Source organism: Corvus moneduloides, chromosome 9 (genome assembly GCF_009650955.1).
Source record: "Corvus moneduloides isolate bCorMon1 chromosome 9, bCorMon1.pri, whole genome shotgun sequence".
Taxonomy (NCBI): domain Eukaryota; kingdom Metazoa; phylum Chordata; class Aves; order Passeriformes; family Corvidae; genus Corvus; species Corvus moneduloides.
The window spans coordinates 22,961,073-22,984,529 of record NC_045484.1 but is presented as its reverse complement, the minus strand read 5'-3'; the positions used below and the strand labels follow the sequence as shown (position 1 = coordinate 22,984,529).

Here is a 23,457-nt window from a genome sequence, read left to right as displayed (position 1 = left end):
GCGCCGCCATCTCGACGTACTCCCGCCTCTCCTCCCGCCGCCATCTTTCCCCGCCCCCCTGCCCCGTTTCCCGCCCCTCCGTACGCTGCCATCTTGCCCGACGCCTTGTTCCTCCGTACGTGACACGGGCGCCGCCATCTTGCCCTACGTCTGCCCCGCCGGGCGCCGCCATCTTGCCTGTCGGCGGGCGGGGTTCGGTCGTAAACCGGAGCGGCGCGGAGCCGGTGCCCGGAGCGCGATGAGGGCAGGCGGGGAGGCGCCGCACCAGGTGCTGGGCCGGCTGCGGTTCCTGCTGCAGTGCAGCGAGTGCTTCCGCCGCGCCCAGGCGCTGCCCGCCGCGCTCTGCTACGTGCCGCGGGAGGTGCAGTACAAGATCTGCAAGGACCCCTCGGCCGCCGCGGCCGCCGCCGCCCGCAGCCTGCTCAGCGTGTGGGACAGCCCGGGGCCGGCGCGGGGCGGCAAGCGGGCGGCGCGGGCCACGATCGAGGTGCGGAAGGGCGGCTGCCTGCGCGCCACCGGCGAGGAGTACTGCAACGGCGCCGGGCTCTGGGTCAAGCTCAGCAAGGTAACGCGGGTGCGGCGGCCCGCGAAGGGCCCGGCCCGGCCCCGCCTGACCGCCGGCTGTCCCCACAGGAGCAGCTGGAGGAGTACCGGAGCGGCTGCGATCTCGAGGAGGGCTGGGTGCTGGTGTGCAAGCACGCCGACGGCGGGGACCGGCTGGTGCCCGTGGAGTCCACGGAGCGGATCCAGCGGCAGCAGCAGCTGTTTGGGGTGGACTACAAACCCGTCATCAGGTACGGGGCCGCCGCGGTGTCCCGCTGGGTCCCCGGGAGCGCGGAGGTGCTCGCCCCTATACGGGCTCGGGATGCTGCCCCACGGCCCCTCCTGCCTTGGGCTGGGGAACCCCCGGCGTGCTTGGACAGGTTTCATGGAAGTGAGGCAAGAGGGATGCCGGATGTGGAGTGAACCGAGTTTGGCTCGGGCACTGTGCTCGTCACATGCCCATCGGGGTGTGGAAGGAGTAGATATGGTTGGAAAGGAAAGGGCAGCGGATGATGCTGGAGGCGATGGAGGATGGAGCACGGTGGGGTCTTAAACCCAAATCGTCCCCTTACAGCTACTCCTCGATCACCAGCTTCTTGTTCCTCATTCCTTCCACTTCTCCGTTGTTTCAGATGGGAACAGGTGGTGGATCTGACATACTCCCTGCGCCTTGGAGCAAAGCCCAGACCCATGGAGCAGGATGAAGCCGCAGTAGAGAAGCTTCGGTATGAACTGTGTCCTGGCTTCTGCTATGGTGGGGGACAAGCTGCTCTCTCTCTTTGGCTGCCCAGACAGCTGTCTCCTGCAGACATGGGGGAGAGGGGGTAAGACAGGCAACTCTGTCTTCCTAAGCATATCTAGCACAGTCTTGTCCTAGATATGCCTGCAAAAAGCAGTAAACAGAGCAAGACAATGTGGACCTCCCTTTTTTCTCCCATTAGCCTGGCTACCTCTGGCTCTCCAGACCCAGTAATCTCTTTTCCCTGCTAGGTTTGTGCCCCCAACATGGACTTACGAATGTGATGAAGACCTGGTACATTTCCTGTATGACCACATTGGGAAGGAGGATGAGAACTTGGGCAGCGTTAAGCAGTACGTGGACAGCATCGATGTCTCGTCCTACACGGTGGGTTAAAGGGATGAGGCTGCATCAGCCCCACTGTGCCGTGGGGCTGGAGAGCATGGATAGTGCTTGCTGTGCTGCTCTTGCCTGGACTGGACTCTGAGGATATGGGAAAAGAGCCTGGGGAACATCATGCAGCATGCTGTGCAGTGTAACCCCTGGAATGACAGTGTTTTGAGAAGCCAATACTAATATTAGCTGCTAAGCTGATTTTGGGGTGGGTTTGATACTCTGTGCTGTGTGTGTGAGACCCCAGAGCACCTCAGAAGGTCAGCCCCAGTGTCCTATGTGCTCTGCGCTCCCAGTGTCTACCCACAGCCCAGCAAGGGGAATGAGCCAATGTGACGTCCTCTGACACTAAGATTCATGATAAAAATAACCACTAAAGAGAAGTTAATCATACCCCCATCTGATCTTTCTTTCATTCACTTGCCCTCTTCCAGGAGGACTTCAATGTGTCATGCCTGACCGACAGCCATGCTGACACATACTGGGAGAGTGATGGATCCCAGGGCCAGCACTGGGTGCGGCTCAACATGAAGAAAGGCACCATTGTCAAGTGAGTCATCTCTGCTGTACATGCTAGCTTGTGACTGGGGCAAGCTTTGCCTCTCCCTCTCTGCCTGAGTGTCATGGCCCAAATTTGCCCTGTGCTCCCTGCCCCTCAGCCCTTACTCTTGCTCTGGGCTTGAAGGGGTCTTAGCATTGTCACAGGTATCTGGGAATCCCAGCTTGGTAACAGTGTGACCAGGTGATGAGGGGGAGTAGTGATAGGTGTTCAGATGCAGTTGCCTTCTCATGTCCTGCTTCCTTTTGCAGGAAGTTGCTGCTGACAGTGGATACCACTGATGAGAACTTCATGCCCAAGCGGGTCGCTGTGTATGGGGGTGAGGGGGACAATCTGAAGAAACTGAATGACGTCGGCATTGATGAGTGAGTGTGTGGAGGTGCACAAAGTGTCATGGCTCTTGCAGGGGCCCAAGGTGCTGAACACTGGCCTTAAGCAGTCATGCAGCACCAGCCAGGCTCTCTGGGATGCAGGTTCACTCTGCCCAAAATGGCATGGTCCAGTCGTCAGGGCTCTCGTGATTCGATTGTGGGACACATCAGAATCATGGTACCTGAACCGAAGTCACCAGGAGGTTCAGGCATTCACCTGTGTTGTAAGCAATCGGTCTGAGTTCTTGCCATAGGCTCCCATTTCAAAGGATGCAAACCCTCTTCCCTTACAAGTGTCTGAGTGGATTTTGGCAAGAAGAGTGAGGGAGCAGCCCATCAGTCCTCATCTGTGCTGTGTTTACAGGAGCTATATTGGGGATGTGTGCATCCTTGAGGACATGACAACACACCTGCCTGTCATCGAGATCAGGATTGTGGAGTGCAGAGGTAGGGCTGGCTCTTGTGGCCCCATCCATAATGCACCTGTAAGATACTGTACACTAAGGGTTTATTCTGTGACTTGTACTTCTTCTCCGTGTGGGCTGTTTTAGATGAGATGCAAAAGAACCATGGGAAACTCCTGGGAGATCTGAAGTTTTGCAGGTTCTCAGCTTTCATCCTATCTTTCTCTGCCTTCAATTGTTTAATTCTTTTTTTCCTGTATGCCCCGCTTCTTCTTCACAGAGGTATTTGAGGCTTTTGGTGCCCAGCCCCAGAGCTCGTGGAGCTGGTACATTCCTACTGTTTCTGCTTAATAGACTTCCCCCACTTTATTTAAGGCTTTCTTTCTTGTGATCTTAGCGTATCATCCATGGTCTTCCTTGGCAGATGATGGGATTGATGTTCGTATCCGAGGCATCAAAATCAAATCCTCCCGGCAGAGGGACTTGGGGCTCAGTGCTGACATGTTCCAGTTGCCCAATTTGGTGCGTTACCCTCGCCTGGAAGGGACTGACCCTGACCTGCTGTACCGACGGGCTGTGCTCATTCAAAGGTACTGTGTGGAGGGGAGCAGACAGGTGCTTTTGCCTGCAGGGATTGATGCCATCTCCAGCATGTACATGACTGGAAGCTGTAAAACTGTGACACTTCCCTTGAGACAGACATCCTGGACACTGGAGAAAATAGCAGTCATTTGGGAACAAAGTGAGCTCTCTAGGGTAGCTCCCCTATGCTTTCAGAGGAGATCTGTAGCTCAGGTTCACAGTGTCTTGTGTGTCAAAAGCACAACATATCTGTGCAGTGTGGGGGGCAGGTACATGCAGAGTGTGTTGTGAAGGGTGCAAGATCCCTTCAGTGCAGGGAGTGGGAATTTAGTACCAAAGACTCCATGATGTAAAAAACTGTGCTGGGTTTGGTTTGGATCAGTTATTCTTCTGCTTGTGTTCAGGGGTGTGTGGTCTGGAATAGACTTGTGCAGATCCCCATCGCTCCTTGTTGCAATACCTTCTTCTTTGGGATTTAGGTTCATCAAGCTCTTGGACAGTGTCCTGCATCACTTGGTGCCAGCCTGGGACCACACTGTTGGCACATTCAGCAAACTCAAGGTGAACAGTTGGCTCTATGTCTCGTTGGGGCCTCAGTCTGGCAGGATGATGATGCTCGGGCTGTGGCAAGGGAGGCAGCTGGAGAGAAATACCTGTCTGAGCTCAGGTCATTAACACTGTGGAAGGTGACATTGTTTATTTTCCTGCTAAACTGGTGATGTGGAAGCATGTAGCTGTGGGCTAACAAGTGGACTCAAACCAGAGCATTTCACCCTCAAAGGGACTTGGACCATAGCAGCACTGGGCATGCAAGCTGGACGCACATCCCCTCCGAGATCTCAGCCCAGGACACTCTGCTCCTGCACTTCCTGCCAGCAGCTTTGAGCTGGCTTGTCCAAACATCAAGGCTTTTATCAGTAACATTTTTCCTGGCTTTAATAAGCTTTTGCTTTTCATCCTTTGCATAGTGCTGAGTTCATCCCTCCAGTTGTCTGTTTTCCTTACATCCTCTCCAAGAATACACATGCTGGATTTTTTTGGGATAGACCCATTCTGTGTGTTTCCAGGCCTAGTGTCAGAAAGCACTGTAATTCCTGTGCCTGGTCAACATGTGACCCAAAGCATTTGAGGATTCTTGTTTGTTTAGAGGAGCTGGCTTTGATTACAACTAAAAGGGATAGTAAGATCAGTGTTCTGGTAAGAGTGAGGGTAAAGGAGAGTCTAAGCAATACTGGAGTGTGAGCATCAGATGACAGCTGGTGGATTGAGGGCTGAGCTTGTTATCTGCCTTAAGCCAGAATGCAGAGTCTTTCAGAGGCAGAGGGGGAGCAAATACTGTCAATGAGAATGTGTCTGTGTGGGAAGGCCCTGGGAGAGGGGGAAACCTGGAGGTGCAATTGCTTCAGCAGGAAGCAGGTGACATGTTTTGTGCATCCCTGTTGGCAGCACATCAAGCAGTTCTTGCTGCTGTCCAAGAAGCGCACAGCTCTCATTACCCAGTGTCTGAAGGACTCGGAGACCAGCAAGCCCAACTTTATGCCAAGGCTCTACATTAACCGACGCCTGGCCATGGAGCACCGGGACAACCCTGCCCTGGACCCCAGCTGCAAGAATGCTGTCTTCACCCAGGTACTGTCCCTCCTGCAAGGGTCCCTGCTGCTCTGGGGAGAGTGGGGCATCCCAAAATCAAAATGATCTGCATAAAGATGGGTGGAAGGGACAGCTTGGACCTGGAGATAGCCCAAGCCTTCAAGGCCTCTTCACATGACTCACAGGCTCCATAATTACATGTGCTGATGGTCCCATATCCAGGAATAACATCCAGGAGGGATTTGGGATCTCTGAGTTGAAATCTGTACTCTGTCCTGGATGCTCTCTGTGGCATGTTGTTAATGGAGAGTGTAACAATCTTGTTGCACTGAAAAGGCAGCAGAGAATTCTTGTGTGACAACAATCAAGTAGCTGCATACAAGTCCTGTGTTGTGGTTTTACAGCAGTGCTGATCTTCCTGTGTGCATTCTCTCCCCACTTCCGAGACATCTGGGGTTCTGTGTGTGCACAAGCACCCCAAACTGCTGTGAGGCTTGGTGTACCTGCCTTCACCTGGCACTAGTTCCCCTGTAGCGGGGATACCAACCTTGATTGTCTCTGCTTGTTGCAGGTATATGAAGGCCTGAAACCCTCAGACAAGTTTGAAAAGCCTCTAGATTACAGGTAAGGAGTGTCTGGGCGAGGGAAGGCGCCATGCAGTGTTGGGAGCTATGTCCTGTCACAGCAGGGTGTTTGGGAAGCCTACGTCCTATATTCTGGAGAGGGTTTTGTAGGACAGGAGCCAGCTCAGCCGTGGGATCAGGGCCCATTCCCCAAGGTGTCACCTTCCTACTGAGGATGCAGCTGTCTCTGGAGATTGAGATCTTGTCCTGCTTTGAGGCCAGGCTGCTCCACCGTAGTCCCTTGGTGTTCCTGCTGTGCCTGTCCCAGCACCTCCTTGGCTTTGAGCAGCACCTCAGGCGATGCCTGGTTCTCCACAGGTGGCCGTTGCGTTATGACCAGTGGTGGGAGTGCAAATTTATCGCAGAGGGCATCATCGACCAAGGTAGGGGCTGCGGGGGGCCAGGGCTCCTCTGGAGCAGTCGGGGGTTGATGAGGTGACTGTTGCTCTAGGGGCTGTTGTTTGGTCCCAGTGTTAATTCCCATGGAGGAGAGAGGAAAGGCAGGTTGCCTTGTCCTGCCACCCCTGGTTATGTCCCAGATAAGGAGTGCTGTTTGGTGGGAGGTGGACTAAACCTCCATTAGTCACTAACAGCAGTTTTACCAGTGCCATTGACCCTTCTGGCTGTTCTCCACAGGCCAAGCAGTGATGTTATTTCTCCTGTCTTACTTTTTCCAGTGCCATAAGGCTCTAACAGAAGCCTTCTGCTCAATCCAGGCCCAGGTTGGGCCAGAATTCCTCATCTTTGCTCCATATCTCTGAGGATCAGCACATGGGGAGTTCACATCACTAAAAATGCCCTTCTTTTGGGATTGCAGGTGGTGGTTTTCGGGACAGCCTGGCGGACATGTCAGAGGAGCTGTGCCCCAGCTCAGCAGACACCCCCGTGCCTCTGCCCTTCTTTGTGCGCACGTCCAACCAGGTGCTGTGTATCGGGATGTTTGGGGCAAACCCTTGCATGCCTGGCAATGCAGTGTTGTCCCTGTCCCCTTGCATGCCAGGGACATACCTACTTCTGCGAGTCCAGAGCTTTTCTTTGTGAGGGGTGGGTAGTTTGCTTTGTGGCATTTCATTTTAGAATATGCTGATAAGTGCCTGGATACTGGTCTCTCACTGGGAATACTGCCAAGGGGGATGGGGGGTTTAGCCCACTTCTGCTGTGAGAAGTGCCCAGGGGCATGGCAGGAGTGATCTGTGGTGTTTCATGCTGTGCTGAAATTATGACTTGGAGCTTTGCCTCCCACTCCTGCAGGGTAACGGCACTGGAGAAGCCAGGGACATGTATGTCCCCAACCCCTCCTGTAAGGACTTCCCGAAGTATGAGTGGATCGGGCAGATCATGGGAGCAGCTCTGAGGGGCAAGGAGTTTCTGGTAAGTTTTCAACCCTGTCCTTGTGAGGAGATTTGCTGCAAAGGGAGTTGTTAGCTCTCTTCTGCAGCCTGTCCCAGCAGGAGCATGGGAAAGCTCCGTGGTCACACACTGGGACAAGAGGTATTTGGGGCCAAGAAGTTTGAAGAACTCACAGCCTAAGTTTTGGGGGATGCTGCTGAGAGCTTGGGAGATAGTGTCGGGTCTTTACTCAGCTACAATGAGCTCTGCATGTGGAGGAGGAAGTAGGGAAGATCCTTTGTGTCTGCATTGTTGAGTCTTATCTCCATCTTTGGGATGTCTCATTTTGACACAAATTCAATAAAATGTCTGGTTTTCTTCAGGTCCTGGCTCTTCCTGGCTTTGTATGGAAACAATTAACAGGGGAAGAGGTCAGCTGGAGCAAAGACTTCCCTGCTGTGGACTCAGTGTTGGTGAGGAGGACTGGGAGGCTGTGCCTATGCTATTCCTTGTGGCACTCAGCAAGGCAGTGATTTGTGTCCCTGTCCTCAAGTACTGGCTTCCTCCTATGATATGTCAAATAAACACAACAAAGGGCAACTTTTAGCTGTAGGACGCACCAAATGCTGTTATAGAGATACAGCCATGCTGACTGCTGCTTCAAGCATGCAATGGCCCAGGGTCTGCTAAACAGCGTTAGGGCAGCATATCCCATGTTGTGTCACTGTCACTTGTCTGGGAAGGGAGAACATGAGGACTTGGGCACATCACTGCTCACTGGCCATCTCTCTAACATGCACTTACTTGGGGCCTGGACAGGTGAAGCTGCTGGAGGTGATGGAAGTCATGGACAAAGACACCTTTGAGTTCAAATTTGGGAATGAGCTGACCTACACGACAGTGCTGAGTGACCAGCGCATGGTGGAGCTGATCCCCAACGGCAGCAACACCGCTGTGCGCTACGAGGACCGCAAGGAGTTCATCCGCCTGGTGCAAAAGGCTCGGCTGGAGGAGAGCAAGGAGCAGGTGACACTGTCCCACCGTGTGGGTGGTCATTGGCTCCCAGAGACATGCCCACAGCCTGTTTCTGGTAAAATGCACCATGGTTAGTGTCCCTGTGCTCATTAGGGCAATGGTATCCAACCCTTTCGGTGATGTCCTGGAGCCTATGGAGTTGTTGAGAAGCAAAGTGGCTTTAGTAGCATGGGTGATAGGGAGTTTTACTCACGGCTCCGACGCAGGCTTTCTGAATGATCAGGGATGCAACTCTCTGGGATTGTGTCCCCTTTCTTCAGGTTCCTTGGAGCATGTGCTGAGCAGTCACATGGCTTGAATCCAGAAGAGTCCCTAGGCTCAACCATGAGTCCGGGAAATGGGCAAGACATGCTGCTTACCTGTCTTGTCTCCTTTTCAGATCATGGCCATGCAGGCTGGGCTGCTGAAGGTGGTACCCCAAGCTGTTCTTGACCTCCTTACATGGCAGGAGCTGGAAAAAAAGGTCTGTGGAGACCCTGAAGTCACAGTTGATGCCCTGAAGAGGCTCAGTAAGTGAAGGGCTTTGCTGAAAACTCTCTTCCTGAAAACAAGACTGTCTTCTGTCTGTGCTGGCACAAGAAGTGTGCGAGGCCTCTTACAATGAGAATATGGGCCTGTGTACTTCTTGCCTTTAGCTGGGTGCTGATGGGGGTAGGAGTGTCCCTTGACTCCATGCTGGGCCTCAGAGTAGAGGCTGGGGCATCCCTAGGCCACCAGTATCTGAGCCCCTGTGGAGCCAAGATGCGTATCTGGCTGTGCTTCCTGGGAGGGGCCTGACTATGTATGTTGCTTGGACCTTGGGGTCTATGTGGTCACATCCTGCAGGCACCCAGGGGTTTCTTTCTGCACTGCCAAAGAGGGAGGAGCTCAGATCTTTATTAAACTCCTTTTCTGTATCCTGACAGCCCGGTTTGAGGACTTTGAGCCACAGGACACCCGTGTTCAGTACTTCTGGGAAGCACTCAACAACTTCACCAATGGTGAGCAATTTGCTCTGTCCCTGCATATCTTGTGCCATGACAGCTCCTGTCTGCTGGCTGGGAAGCAAACCACTCAAGGAAAGCAAGGAGCTAGGCTGAAGGGACTGCTTGCTAATGCTGGAGATACCTGAAAGCGGCTGTACTGCGTCTCACATCCCTCTAGGGTTTCCTGATGTCTTTGCTTTTCCTTCACAGAGGATCGCAGCCGCTTCCTCAGATTTGTCACTGGCAGAAGCCGCCTTCCAGCACGGATCTACATCTATCCAGACAAGATGGGGTAAGTCCATTCTTGTGTACGCTGCAAGGCTAACAGATCCCACACCACAGGGGTGTGTTGTCTGGGCTCCCCACCTTGCTGGCCTGCTGGTTCTAACCAGTCTGTCACCTTCTCCACAGCTCAGAGACAACAGACGCTTTGCCAGAGTCATCCACCTGCTCCAGCACTCTCTTCTTGCCCAACTATGCCACGTAAGTTTTGGTGCTTCCCTGTGTCTGGGGGACTCTGTGTCTGGGCTCTCTTCTTAACCTTGGAGCTGACCCATGAGGCCCCATCACTTTGCCACACTTATGTCCCCTGCCTGTCCCACGTGGCTGCTGGGTTTCTCTGTGTGAGCCCCTGGTGAAGCATATCCTCCATTTCAGAAAACATCTTGTCCTCTCAACTGGCCAATGCAGCAATGGCAGCTCCTCCTTATATTTTTTTTTCCTTCCTGCCATCCCTAGAGCCAAGGTATGTGAAGAGAAGTTGCGCTATGCTGCCTATAACTGCGTGGCCATTGACACAGATATGAGTCCGTGGGAAGAGTGATGTCACAGCCTGACCAAGCAGCATGGATAATTGTTCAAGAAAACCATGCAGTGGGAAGAGTTCCCTTGTCCCCACGGGATGTGTATATATAATAAATATATAGATGTGTGAAGCCTGGCTCCCGACAGTGAACATGGAGGGTTGGGTATTCAGCAGGGTGGGACCTAGCTTGGATTGTACATGTGGTTGTGGTGATGGAACCCTGGCCAAGCTCTCATGTATCAGAAGGGTCTGGTAGGCTTTTGTAATGAGTTTCTTCTCCACGTCTTCTTGTAGCTCCACAATGCTCGCTCCTGCCAGGCTGCACTCTGCTCAAACAAAAGTGGGGTAAGGAGATAAAGTTGCACAGCAGCTTACAGCACAGGACAGAGAACTGAGAGCTGCTGCTGAGACTGTGGGGTGGCCAAGATGCTCAGTGTGTCCTGACCACACTCCTTTGCCTTGTTCCTGCTCTCACATGAGGTCAATGGAAATTAGATCATTCATCTAGGATTAAGAAGAATGGGGCAGGCTGGTGGTAGGTGCTGCAGGGGTGCCTTTGGCCACCAGGTGTCACAACAGACCTGCACAGCAGGACTATGGGTGCTTCCAAAGGGACTCCCACGTTTCTACATTACACAAAATCTGAGTTCCTGTGGTTCCTGGCACCTCTTGTACAGCAGTGACTGCTGGGGAAGCTGCTCCCTCACAGTGGGTGGGAGCTGTCTGCTTCCCTTTTGTTCTTTTAGTTCTGCATCCAGCATGCTGGTGGCCTGGCAGCTGTTCTCCCAGGCTCTTTGAGTTTACCCCTGAAAGCCAGTATTACAACTAATTTATTCTAGTTCTCGTGGAGATCTGCCCTCAGGGCCAAGTTCATCTTCCAGACTGCAGAGGTTAAAGCAGTAGGAGGCATGGCAGTGCCAGGCTCTGCTCCCTTCCCCCGTCCATGGGAAGGGACATGGAGGTTTCAGGTGAGCAGGAAAAGTGTTTGCCCTAGGGCAGTGTAGAAACTGGGTACCAAGAGCTGGAGGTCCTTGAGCAGATGGACATGTGCTGTGTGAGTGAGGAGTGGGCAATGAAACCTTTACAACTTCTTGGAAACATTTGTGGATCTTCCCAGCTCTGGGCAGGGCTAGTCATTGCCTAGCACTGGGAGCTACTAGATGTTAGTCTACATTTATACCCCCAGTTCCATCTTCAGCGTGTGTGGTCTGTTGGACCACCACTACTGTGAGTCACAGAGTCACTGGGGCTGATGCTGTGTGTTAAGATTTATCCTGTCTTAATGTTTCATGGCTTTTTCTCCTCTGGTGAAGGAGTCTATCATCCAGAAATTGCTTGCAGTTGTAAACAAAGTCCTTCCCTTCACAAGTTTCTTTTGAAATGTGTATTCCCAGATCTGCCAAGGAAGGTTGTTGCTAATAGGGATGTAGGACCAGGGAGGAGTATGTGCTGCCATCTCCTGCTTTGTGGTGAATGGAGAGAGCACAGGGTGAATGGGGAAGCTGTTTATGGCAGCCCTTGCCTGCAGCAGGGCCTTCCATGCTCAGCTGGGTGGGTGGGAAGTCCTGTCTGCTGGAGGAGGTCTTTTGTAAATCCTAGAGTTGTCTCAGAATTGATCTCTGTGGCTTTGTGGCTGATTCCAACCACCAGTGTGGACAGGAACAGGAGCAGAGCCAGTGTGATACTTTTCCGTGCTGGTGGCTGAGTCACTTCCTAGGGTGTCTGTTTTACATGGGCATGAGTAAGCTGGTGAAAGGACTTTGATCTGCTGGTTTGTCCTCAGTCAGGAGTGTTGAGGAAGAAGGCTGCAGCAGCAAGCTAGGATTTAAAATGAGCCATCTGAAAAGGGACTGACATTGGGATGGAATTCATACTGCTTTTTCCAACCTTGCCCACTTGCCTCTACAGGAGATCAGCAGGAGATCATATTATTTACTGAGCAGAATTAGAAGCAGCAATAAGATAGACTCCTCTATTGCTGGGCAGGGGTTGGCTGGCAAGTGGTTCACGTGGGATGGGTATGATGGCCCTAGTCTTTGGTGGAGGGTGAGCTGATGTCACCAGTGGGAATGGGCAGGTTAGGAGCCATCTAGGGCTGCTTGGGTTGATCAGCTGTGGGGGAGCAAACAACTCTGGCTCCTCTGCCCTTGGAAGCAACTGCAGCTGACGGAGGGTAACAGGTGTGTATACAGGGGTGTATACCTAGAACAGCTCAGGTTTCTCACTGAAATGTATTTAGACAGCTCTGTTCTCTCTCATTATCCACGTACACAGCCCCAGCCTTCAATGATGAGGAGAGAGTTGCTGTGCAAGGCAATGCTGAGATCAGAACCTGGCTGAAATGGTGGGATCCTTCCCTAGAAGCATCATGGCACCTCTATCTTTGGAGATGCTCAAGACTTGGTGTACAGCCCTGGGACCTGTGATCAAACTTCCAGTCTCATTCTGCTGGCTTGAGATCCAGGTCCTCCCTAACCTGAAGCAGTTGATGACTGTGGAATTATCAACTAGTTTTTCCCATATTTCCCACATTTCTCTGTTCTTTTTCCAGCAAGGCCTTTTAGCACCTGAGGTCTTATTTCCTGCCACTGAGTGCTGCCCAGGGGCTTGCTGGAACTCTGGGGAAAGGATCTAGCTGGTGACAGGGATTTTTGTTTAAAAAATACTTGTAGTAACAGGACCCTGGCCCTAGCAGAAGGGATCACCCAGGACGGTCTGGATTTAACTCCTACAAGCATACTGAGAAAAACATTTTTTTACCATATAAACCATTGTTTTACTGTCTTATTTTGTGTTATCACCATATATATGTTGGAGAATTGCACTAGTTGCTGCTGTGGTGGTATACTGGGGTGGAGAGACCTGTGAAAGCCCTTCCAGTAGGAGGAGAAGCCCATTGCAGCAGTGAGATTGTTTGGTGCATGGTCAGAGGGTCTGGAAAAACATGGCTGCTATGGAATGATGCCAGGATAATGCACAGATTGTGCTGTTAAGTTTGCTGTGCAAAGGTAAGCTGGGAGGGGGGAGCTGGGAGCTGGCCCGGATCTCCTCTGTGTGGTCCTCTCTCATCTGCAATGTTTTAAAGCCAATCACAAACTGAATTTCTGCTCAACTCTGGCCAATCTCAGGGGCCCAAAATAGGTGTTCTGTCAGTGCTGGGTCACGTTTCTTCTCTGATCTCTAAAGCTGTGGGTAGGAACTGTCTCCTATCATGTTTGACAAGGCACAAATCAAGTACCCCTGCCCTTGACTCCTGCTGCAGGTGGCCTGGGGTGAGAGACGTCCTGAGCATCAGGATCCAGCAGCTGTGCATCCTCACCCCAACAACCAGACTCAAGTCAGTGGAGATTGATTTTCAAGCCAGTGCCATCCTAAGGAAGGTGCTGGTGTCTCTGTGGTGCTGCAGAGCATCTCTGTGTGCCAGAGCTGCAGCTCTACAGGGTGGGTAGGGCTGAGCTGGGGGAAGGACATGGCTCCATGTAACCACCTGATCTCTCCTGCCTTCAACTTGCTGGATTGTCATAGAATAGTTTCGGGTGATTAATAACGCACACGTAGTCTAGCTGTTCTTGTTATTCCACTACTGCCCTGGAGTATGACAAACTCTAAGTAGTTTGACAGGTTCTGTCTGTCCCTACCTCATGTAGGATCTAAAATAAAATGAATGAATTTAACTGCTCCTGGCGTTTCTGATGATTTCTCTGGTCTGGCAGGGGCTCCTGTGTCCTTCTGTTGGATTAAATAGTGCATGTGACACCTGGGGACATGGTTTAGTGATAAACATGGCAGTGCTGGGTTAACACTTGGACTCCATGAACTTGGAGGTCTTTTCCAACCTAAATGCTTCTGTGATTCTAAACAGCAATGAAGACTGGTGGTGTGAGAGGCAGGCAGTGAAGCAGAAATTGGCCCTGTCGCCTTGCACACAAAGTAGTGGCACCGAGGTGACTCAGAGTATTAACTGGCTCAACCCTTTCCAGCAGCTCTGCAAACCAGTGGTACAGGGTGACGTGGCTGCAGAGGGCAGGCCCAGGACCATCCTGGCTGTGGTTACTGCAGGTAAGAGCAGGGCCAAAGTCTGCATTTCTTCTGCACCGTGGTTCACAGCAAGGCAGGTGCCCATTGCTGCGGTGAGGCACAGTCGCACCTGTTCAATAGATAACACTGCAGGGATGCACAGCTGTTGGATCTCTCTGCACCATGCCTTTGCAGGCAGAGATGGAACTGGACTCTGACCTGCCAGGAGCACAGGCAGGCACCAGAGGGGTGTGGAGACCTTTGAGCTCTGCCAGCCTGCTTGTTTCATGATCCCTCAACTCAGCCCTTTGTGCCCAACCTGAAAAAATTAAGGTAGTGTGGGGTGGAGCTGAGTTGCTCTCTGCCACCGCCTTGCTGTGGTATGCAACAAGCAGACATGACATGGGGTGACAAGCTGCCAGTGTTTGGGGGTGGGGGGAAGGGAATTGGGTGCTGCTGGGTGTCATGGCCTCACTCCTGCTGCCAGGATGCCTCTGCTGGCTGGGATAAAGCTGTGCAGGGAAGCTTGTTCCCCTCTCCAGCAAGTGCTCGGAGCACCTCCACCTGCTGCAGGCCTGCCCAGGGCAGGGATATGCCAGCCAGAAGCTGGCTCTCCCATACCAGGATTCCCACTCACCTCTTTCTCCTATCCATGCTGGAGATGTAGCCCTGTGCTCTAACGCCACAGGACTCCCTCCCTGCTTGTAGGAATGCAGGCAATGACAGAGATGTTGGAGGCCGGGAGGGAGCAGAGTCCTAAGCCACAGGGCAAGGGGATGCCTGTGACCCGGTCAGCTCCTGCCGGATACTGAAGTGAGCGTAACAGAGTCACATCTTGGCAAGGGGGGCCCGGAGCTGGAGAGCGGAGCAACTGCTGCCCGAGAGGGTTGAAGAAGCGCTGGGGCGTGCCCGGGGCACGGGCGGAGCGGCGCCTGCCAGGGGAGGAGGCGGCAGCCGGCGAGGGAGGGCTGCCCGAGGCGGGGCGCCCCGGAGGGAGGCGGGCGCGGCGGTCCCGCCGGAGGCGGCCCGGCCCGGCGGGCATTCCTGGGCGGGCACGGTCGGGGACAGCCCGGGGCGCAGCGCAGCGGTGCCCGGAGCGCGATGAGGGCAGGCGGGGAGGCGCCGCACCAGATGCTGGGCCGGCTGCGGTTCCTGCTGCAGTGCAGCGAGTGCTTCCGCCGCGCCCAGGCGCTGCCCGCCGCGCTCTGCTACGTGCCGCGGGAGGTGCAGTACAAGATCTGCAAGGACCCCTCGGCCGCCGCGGCCGCCGCCGCCCGCAGCCTGCTCAGCGTGTGGGACAGCCCGGGGCCGGCGCGGGGCGGCAAGCGGGCGGCGCGGGCCACGATCGAGGTGCGGAAGGGCGGCTGCCTGCGCGCCACCGGCGAGGAGTACTGCAACGGCGCCGGGCTCTGGGTCAAGCTCAGCAAGGTAACGCGGGACCGGCACCGGGAACCACCCGGGCGTGCCGGGTCTCGACGGCGGTGACAGGACGGGATGTGCCTTCAGGAGCAGCTGGAGGAGTACACGGGCACCCATGGCCTGGCGGAGGGCTGGGTGCTGGCGCAGAGGTTCGGAGAGGGAGGAGATAAGTTAGTCCCGGTTGACTCCGTGCAGCGGATCCAGTGTCAGCACCAAACGCTGGGGGTTGATTACAGACCTGCTGTCAGGTATGGCCCCGACCCGCTGCGCCCCGGGCAGGAACTGGGCTCTGGGCGCTGGAGACGCGTGTGACCGGTCCCCACAGGGGACATGCGACCCAGCCATCCCCAGTCCCTTGGACACGGCCAGTACAGCCCACTCACTCCCTCCAGCGCAGGTGGGACACACCCCCGCCGAGCACCGGTGGGCAGGTGGGTGCTCCCGCGTAGACTAATCCTGCTTGCTTGTGGCAGTGCCTGCACAGAATAAAGATGATGCTAGGGGGGTTCTGAGTCACTTGGATTTGGGCTGAGCGATGTCACAGAGGTAGTGCAGTGATCAGAGACCTCAAATTTTATTTTCATGATATAAGGTCGTGTGCAGGGTGGGATTCCCCTGCTCTGTCCCAACCTGTACCCGGGTGCAGGGACACTCATCCTTCCCACAGCTGTTCCCGGGTGTCACCCCAGTGCTCCACTACTGCTGACTACACTTCAGGCTAAGGCAGCAATGGACACACTGAGCACTGACACATCTTTTCCATTGTGCGACTCCGCCGGTGCTGCTCCAGCTGGGAACAAGTGGTGGACCTGACGTACTCCATGCGCCTTGGAGAGATGCCCAGACTCATAGAGCAGGATGAGGCTGCCGTGCAGAAGTTTCGGTATGAATGCATCTCCTAGAGCAGGACTGCAGCACCCCGAGGGGCTGCTGGCCAGGGCCTGGACATGCCTGAAGGGCCATGATTGGCTTCAGGGTCTGGAGTGGGGAGGATGGGTGCCATGAGATGCCTTTTACATTGGTACCTCTCAGCAAAGATCTCAAGCAAAGATGGCCTTTGCTCCACAGACCATTGGAGTGACTGTATGCTGCTACTCCCACTGGGCTGGAGTGGCCATAGATACCTGGTGTGCTGGTGATGAGATACAGCCATGCCATCTGCCTGCTGCAGGGACAGTGGCCTGGCACCATGCCGATTTGGTGGCCATGAGACACTGCAGCCAGTCTCAGCCGGGGTCCTGCACACTGCTGGTGGGCAGGTTTGGGGTGCAGCCTGGTGTCCTCATCCCATTAACACAGAGATTCCCTGCAGGTCCTTGCCCCCAGGCTGGAGCTATGAGCGCGACATGGAGCTGGGGCGCTTCCTGTATGATCACAGTGAGAAGAAGCTGCAGCACGCAGACTGCACCAAGGAACACATCAACAGCATCGAGGTCTCCTCACAGACGGTGTGTAGTGGGGCTCCTCTGCAGCCTAAAATCAGCATAAGACACATGAGCATCACCACAGATGCAGAGAGGCGGGACCAGTGGTGGCTGTCCCCTCTGCAAGGGGCAGGGGATGGTGGTGGGGTTTTGCTGCTCTAGCAAAGCTGCCAGGAGTTGGGCGTTGGGAGCAAAACCCTATTGTGTCTCTGGAGCACTAGGGGTCCACAGCCATGCCCAGTTTGCTATGTCAGGGAGCCACCGTCCACCCACAGCCCAACAAACCAAGGGCCTGGCCTGTTCCTGACCTCCTTTGGACCCACAAAACCCATCTCAGAGGAGGCCATGGCGTGTGCAAGGATGCTCATCTCCCTCCCTCTGCTCGCTGCACTCTTGCAGGAGGATTGTGTTGCAGCCCATCTGACGGACAACCTGACATACACCTTCTGGGAGAGCAGCGGGCCCCCGGGACAGCACTGGGTGCGGCTCAACATGAAGAAAGGCGCCATTGTCAAGTGAGAGCTCGGGGTGTGCCCTCCATGCCAACAGCTGTGCCGGGGAAGGGCAGGGTGCGGGGCAAAGCACCATCTTCCTCTTCAACCCAGCTTTCCCCCAGCTGGGGCTGCAGCTGGGGGCATGGGGTTGAGGTGGGGGACGGCTGCTGCCAGAGGCACCCTAGGAAGACACAACTTTGCCCCAGGCCTGGGACAACTCTGGGGGCATCTCTAGGCCCAGGCAGCTCATGAGGGGAGGACAATGCTCTTCCTTGCTCTTCTCACCCCCAGGAGACTGTGGCTGATGCTGGATGGGCAGTCCAGCTCCTATGTACCCAGGCGGGTGGCTGTGTATGGGGGAACACTAAGCAGGCTGGAGCACCTGAGAACAGTCCTAATTAATGAGTGAGTAATGAATGAGGAGCAGCTTATGCCCAGCTTGTGCCTAACTCCTGAGCTATCTCTGCATCCTGAGCAGATGTTAAGGATGGGGCTGGGGTTGGTCCTGAGTGACTTGCCAGTGACAGTGGCTCTCCAAGGGTTGGAACTCCCTGCGTGCAGACTACATCTGCTCCCACAAGTGTGGTGGTCCCTCACCTCCATGTGCCAGTCAAGTGCCTTCATCTCCTTTCCTGCTCCTCACCCATGCTGCGGCACCTGGTCTGCAGCATGCTTCCTTCTGCCTGGTGACTTTGGCAGTCTTTCTGCCTCCTCCTCCTCACCTCTGGGGACACACACCACTGCTGTCACCTTCCTGAGCATCTCTGCTGAGCTGTAGCCAAGAAGTCCTGGGGCGCTTCAGCTCTCCATCTTCACCCTGGCCCTGAACACCCTTCTCGAGGCAGCTGGGGGTTTACATGAGAGTGCAAAGGTCTCCTTCACCTTCCCCCAAAACTTGCCCATTTGATGTTCTTTGGCTGAGCAGTGAGATCTGTCTCTGAAGAAGCACGCGTGAGACTGCAGAGGCATCCTTTGCAGTGGCAGGAGCCAACTCCTCACTGCGTCTGAATACTTGCAGTGGTTTTTCCCCATGGGCTCACAGGACTTTGATGGGACCTTGACAAAGGCATTGAAAATACACTTAGTAAATTGCTAATCTACCCAAATCCCTGTTTCCTTCAAAAACACACCACCCTTGCATGACCAACTCCACTTGAAGGATGTTTCTGCCCTTCTGAGATGTGCTGGGACCCCTCAAGAACAGTGACATGCTCTCAGCCATCTTGTCTTTCTGTACTGCTTTGAATTTGTGCTCTTTTCTGGCTTTTTGGATGCGGCTTCCACCTTCTCCAGAACGTCTCTGTGCCTCTGACAACCTCTTCTCTCTGCTTGGGCACCTCCTGCCACAGCCCTGGTGAGGTGGGGGGGCTTTTGCATGGGTAGCAGCATATCCTCAGCTGGGGAGCCAGAGTGGCCTGTGCCTCGCTGGCCGCCTCACGGTTGTCTGTGCCTCATGGCTCTGCCATCTCCCTCCATGCTGTGTGCAGGAACAGCTACCAGAATGTCTGCATCCTCCGCGACATGAAAATCCACATGCCGGTGCTGGAGATCCGCTTCCTGGAGTGCCGGGGTGAGCCTGTGCACCCAGCCTGGCCCTAAACCTGCAGCTCTTCCTGTCACACTGGCTGCTTTTTGGGATCCACTGGTGGGAAGATTGAGGAATGAACTTCATATGAGCTGCTGCAGGTGTTGGGGTCACCTTGCCCCTGGTTGCAGCGTCCAAGCCGTGCTGGCCGCAGCACATGCAACATGACTGTTCTTTCTTGGCAGACCAAGGGTACAATGTCCGTCTGCAGGGGATTAAGATCATGTCCTTCTGGGAGTGGGACCTGATCCTCAACGCTGACATGTTCCAGCCAGCCCGGCTGGTTCGCTACCCTCTCCTGGAAGGGGTGGATGCTGATGTGCTGTACCGGCGTGCGGTGCTCATTCAGAGGTATGGCACAGGGATGCCACCATCCCCACAGTGAGCTCAATCCCAAAAAGAATCATGCCCTGACCTGTAGGGGCAGCCTCAGGCTGGGGTCAGCACTGGCCCTACAGAGACCCTCTGCAGTGATCCAGCTGCAGTGCAGCAGCATGGGCTGGGCTGCTCTTCTTTGCAGCGTTTTCTTGGGGGAAAAGAAATAAAGGGAGTGGCCAGGGGGTGCTGGGTGGGTGTTGCCCTTGTGTCTGGTGTCCCTCCATGGGCTGGTGGGGACCCATGTGCAGGGAGCACAGTGGCCAGGGGTTGTGGTGAAATGCCACTCTCCTGCAGCCTCACATTGCTTCTCTCCTGTCTCCAGGTTTGTCCAGCTCCTGGAAAGTGTCCTGTGTTACCTGATCCCCCTCTCTGAGGACAGCATCGGCACCTTTGATGCACTCAGGGTGAGCATTTGCCAGGCTCCCCTGGGATGATGCCAGTAGGGGCATCTCACAAGTTCAAGTGGTTTTCTGGGGGCTGTAGTGTATCCTCCTTGATCCAGTGGGGACAGACCAGCCCAGGGCTGAGAGCTGCCATGCTTGGCATTGCCAGAGGGATGGAGGAGCATCCCCTGTGACACTGGGGCTGACCTGGGGAGAGGAAAAGACAGGAAGTGGTGGCAGGATCAGGCCTCTAACCATCCCAGCTTGTCCCTTGTTAGAACATGAAGCCATTCCTGGTGCTGTCCAAGCAGAGCGAAGCCGTCATTGCCCACTGTCTTCAGTCCTCGGAGAGCTCTGCTCCTCACACCCTGCCAAAGCTCTACATCAACCGGCTCCTGGCCCGGGAGCACCGTGCCAACCCCGCACTGGACCCCAGCTGCAGGAACGCCGTCTTCACCCAGGTATGGCAGTGCCATGCCCTGTGCCAGGTATCTGTCACTTCAGCAGGTATCTTGCCCCCATCTCATCCCCTTTCCGCTCTGCTACTCTCCAGCTGTATGAAGGCCTCAGATCTTCCAAGAACAATCAGCCCCTGGACTACAGGTAGGTCTTCAGTGTCATATTTGTGGGGTGTCACTTCCCCAGAGCAGGGTGCAAGGGGATTCCAGGTGCTGCTGGTATGCTCGGAGGAGGGATGTGCATGGGGCTGTTGCTTCCTCACAGGTGGCCCCTGACCTACAGCCAGTGGTGGGAGTGCGATTTCATCACTGAGGGCATCATTGACAATGGTGAGAGCTCTCCCCTGGCGTCTCCTATGTTGGGGTGCAGCTCAGTGGGTGCCCACACTGTCCCAGCTGCTCTGGGAGAGGCAGCCCTGCTCTGCACACATGAGGTGGTCCCCATATCTCCCCTACCCTGCCAGTCCTGCTGCTGTCCCAGGGAGGCGGGCAGCTTGGCCAGATCCTGTGGCTCAGTGTCTGGCCCTGGTGTGTCAGGCCCTAACCAGCCTCTGCCCCCACTGCAGGTGGTGGCTTTCGGGACAGCCTGTCAGATGTGTCAGAGGAGCTGTGTCCCAGCTCGGGCGATGTCCCGGTGCCCCTGCCCTTCTTTGTGCGCACTTCTAATCAGGTTTGGCATCCCACTGTCTGCCTGTCCAGGCCAGGGGAGTCAGTCAGCAGAGCCTGGGATGTTAGCCCTATCTTAATGTTTGCAGAGCTATTGTCTGGGGAAGCTGTGCTTGTACCTGGGTGGTGGAGATCTCCTGGAAGGGTGTAAAGGGCTGGAGAGGCAGGTGGAGGGGTGATGGTGGGGAAGGCTGCAGGAGAGACCGTGCTGGGCTCGTCAAATCTCTGTGTGTCCTAAGCGTCTGTCCGACAGGCTAACAGCAGCAGTGACACCAGGGACATGTATGTCCCCAACCCCTCCTGCAAGGACTTCCCCAAGTATGAGTGGATCGGGCAGCTGATGGGAGCAGCCCTGAGGAGCAAGGAGTTTCTGGTGAGCACAGCAGAGTCTCCCTGGCCAGTGACGGGCCAGTGTCTTGGGCAGAGGGGCTGCCCATGGGTGAAGGAGGGGCACGGAGAGAATGCTTGTGTCCATTCCCTTTGGTAGATCCTGTCTTTGCCAGCGCTGGTGTGGAAGCAGCTGGCAGGGGAGGAGGTCAGCTGGAGCAAGGACTTTGCCACCGTGGACTCAGAGCTGGTGAGCAGGGCTGGGTGCTGGCAGGGCAGTGCTGTGCTCTCTTAATGGCTGCGCTGACTCCACTGGGGTGGCTATTGCTCATTTGGGTTGCAGGTGAAGCTGCTGGAGGTGCTGGAGAGGGTAGACAGGGAAGGCTTTGAGTTCATGTTTGGCAGAGAGCTGACCTACACGACAGTGCTGAGTGACCAGCGCATGGTGGAGCTGATCCCCAACGGCAGCAACACCGCTGTGCGCTACGAGGACCGCAAGGAGTTCATCCGCCTGGTGCAAAAGGCTCGGCTGGAGGAGAGCAAGGAGCAGGTAACACTGTTCCCCAGGGCTGACAGGCTGCAAGGGGACCCTGCTCCTGTGGCAAGCCATGCCGGTACCTGTGGGATTCGTGGTTGCCAAAACGTGTCCCCCAGCTCCAGCTGGGTGTTCTTTGTGCATCCCATGCTCAGGATGTCCATGTGCCCTGGGGACCCCTTTTGGGGTCCTTTGGTCGCTGTCCCCAGAGCCTTAGGTGGCTGCCCAGGGTTGAGACCTCCTGTGGTGACACAGAGCCCATCCTGTGCCCCCACAGATCGCAGCCATACGTGCTGGGCTGCTCCGCGTGGTGCCCCAGCCTGTGCTGGACCTGCTCACTTGGCAGCAGATGGAGAAGAGGATCTGCGGGGACCCGGAGATCACAGTGGCTGAACTGCAGAAGTTCAGTAAGTCACAGGGCCAGCAGAGCTGCTCCCTGCCCTCCACAAGGGCAGTGGATCCCCTTGATAATGCTTGTCCTGCACATGCATCCTGGTCATGGGATGCCTGAGAGACTGGGGGAGGATAAGCCAGAGGGTCCCTGGATGCTTCAGGTTTAGCAGCAAACCCCACTGGTCCTCACTCTGGTCTGTCTGATCCTTAGCTGCTATGGGCAGAGGCGAGTGGCCACTCTTCAAACTAGGACCTCTGTTTCTCCACCCACCATGGCACAGGGTGCTGGTCCCATTCAGAGGTGCCAGGGTTTCTCATGGGCTCACCGAGGAGCAGAGGGTCTCCTCCTTTCCTTTGCTTTGCTGGGAGTTTCTAATTAAGCCACTGCACATTCTTTGTCGCAGTCAAGTTTGATGACTTCCCCTCCAATGATACCCGTGTCCAGTACTTCTTGGAGGCACTCAACAACTTCACCAGCGGTGAGTGACCCCAAGCCATTCCCTGCTCTTCACGTGCAGTAGGACAGGCCAGAGCACAGGGTACCCACTGCCCTGTGCCCCAGGGGTGCTCACCAGGTGCTTCCCTGGAAACTGGCTGGGGTCATCCTACCTGGCCCTTCCTGGGATCCTGAGAGCACCCCTTACCTTTGCCTCATGCTCCTGGGGTGATTCTGCAAGGCAGATCTTGCTGCAACAGCAGCAGCTGGGACAGTCTGTCCCTGAGCTCTGTCCTTCCTCTCAGAGGATCTCAGCCGCTTCCTCAAGTTTGTCACTGGCCGGAGCCGCCTCCCAGTTCAGATCAATGTTTATCCGGAAAGGTCAAAGTGAGTCTGTCCTGCCTATGTTGGGGTCCCTGTGCCATGCTGGGATCCCCACATGATGTGAGGTCCCTGCGCTGTGTTGGGGTCTGATTCTTCTTTCTCCCAAGCTTGGATGCGTTTGACCTGATGCCACAGGCCTGCACGTGCTCCTGCACCTTCTTCTTGCCCAGCTATTCCTCGTGAGTCAAGCTGGGCATAGGGATGCTCCCCACTCCCTGGGGCTGGTATTGGGGTTCCCATCAAGACTCTCCAGGCCTTCCCCTGGGGAGTGTCCAGACAGGTGTGGGGAGGGAAGCTTGAAGTTTTCTGTGTCCATCATGGCTGTGACCCAGCGTTCCCCCTGCCAGGGCCAAGGTCTGTGAGGAGCTGCTGCGCTACGCCGTGTACAACTGCATGTCCATCGACACTGACAAGAACCCCTGGGACGAATGAGACCCCCATGTGCCCCATGCCATGGGAGCCTCGGGGACACTGGATTCAATAAAACTGCAGGGCCAGATCCTGCTGTCCTGCCCCAGGTCCTGTTGGTGTCTGTGTTTCGCGAAGGCTGGAACTGGAGTGTGTGGCCAGTGCTGCTACTGGAGGGGTCAGCATGGCACTGTCTGCTGGGGGCTGTGCCC

General features: G+C 55.3%; 2 protein-coding genes across 3 annotated transcripts; both read left to right on the top strand.

Moving 5' to 3' along the window:
* Window positions 1-113: 113 nt before the first annotated feature.
* LOC116448122 (E3 ubiquitin-protein ligase HECTD3-like) lies at window positions 114-10,068 on the top strand. 2 transcript variants are annotated; one of them, XM_032118154.1, is made up of 21 exons: window positions 114-565; window positions 634-794; window positions 1,176-1,268; window positions 1,534-1,669; window positions 2,110-2,225; window positions 2,486-2,599; window positions 2,970-3,052; window positions 3,434-3,599; window positions 4,071-4,152; window positions 5,038-5,220; window positions 5,753-5,805; window positions 6,123-6,187; window positions 6,622-6,725; window positions 7,056-7,175; window positions 7,517-7,606; window positions 7,953-8,159; window positions 8,548-8,677; window positions 9,074-9,148; window positions 9,344-9,425; window positions 9,545-9,616; window positions 9,791-10,068. In XM_032118154.1, exons 1-21 carry the CDS (start codon window positions 239-241, stop codon window positions 9,954-9,956), a joined length of 2,625 nt encoding a protein of 874 aa, XP_031974045.1. In that variant the 5' UTR covers window positions 114-238; the 3' UTR covers window positions 9,957-10,068. The 2 variants fall into 2 exon arrangements, with proteins under 2 accessions (XP_031974045.1, XP_031974046.1); XM_032118155.1 differs by having other exon boundaries at window positions 239-565; window positions 9,872-10,068.
* Window positions 10,069-14,967: 4,899 nt separating this feature from the next.
* LOC116447934 (E3 ubiquitin-protein ligase HECTD3-like) lies at window positions 14,968-23,356 on the top strand. Its single transcript, XM_032117745.1, has 21 exons — window positions 14,968-15,383; window positions 15,462-15,622; window positions 16,165-16,257; window positions 16,687-16,822; window positions 17,198-17,313; window positions 17,584-17,697; window positions 18,780-18,862; window positions 19,063-19,228; window positions 19,578-19,659; window positions 19,917-20,099; window positions 20,192-20,241; window positions 20,362-20,426; window positions 20,663-20,766; window positions 21,016-21,135; window positions 21,250-21,339; window positions 21,433-21,639; window positions 21,902-22,031; window positions 22,422-22,496; window positions 22,759-22,840; window positions 22,945-23,016; window positions 23,185-23,356. The coding sequence occupies exons 1-21, from the start codon at window positions 15,057-15,059 to the stop codon at window positions 23,267-23,269; spliced, it is 2,541 nt and encodes an 846-aa protein (XP_031973636.1). The 5' UTR covers window positions 14,968-15,056; the 3' UTR covers window positions 23,270-23,356.
* Window positions 23,357-23,457: the final 101 nt, after the last annotated feature.

What these genes read in the sequence shown, in the direction of transcription:
- LOC116447934 (XM_032117745.1), top strand. Translation starts at nt 15,057, where the DNA reads ATGAGGGCAGGCGGGGAGGCGCCGCACCAGATGCTGGGCCGGCTGCGG. An exon ending in GCTGCCGTGCAGAAGTTTCG is followed by an intron (nt 16,258 to 16,686) that starts GTATGAATGCAT and finishes GATTCCCTGCAG; the next exon opens with GTCCTTGCCCCCAGGCTGGA. An exon ending in AATCAGCCCCTGGACTACAG is followed by an intron (nt 20,242 to 20,361) that starts GTAGGTCTTCAG and finishes GCTTCCTCACAG; the next exon opens with GTGGCCCCTGACCTACAGCC.
- LOC116448122 (XM_032118154.1), top strand. Translation starts at nt 239, where the DNA reads ATGAGGGCAGGCGGGGAGGCGCCGCACCAGGTGCTGGGCCGGCTGCGG. An exon ending in AATGACGTCGGCATTGATGA is followed by an intron (nt 2,600 to 2,969) that starts GTGAGTGTGTGG and finishes CTGTGTTTACAG; the next exon opens with GAGCTATATTGGGGATGTGT. An exon ending in ACTCAACAACTTCACCAATG is followed by an intron (nt 9,149 to 9,343) that starts GTGAGCAATTTG and finishes TTTCCTTCACAG; the next exon opens with AGGATCGCAGCCGCTTCCTC.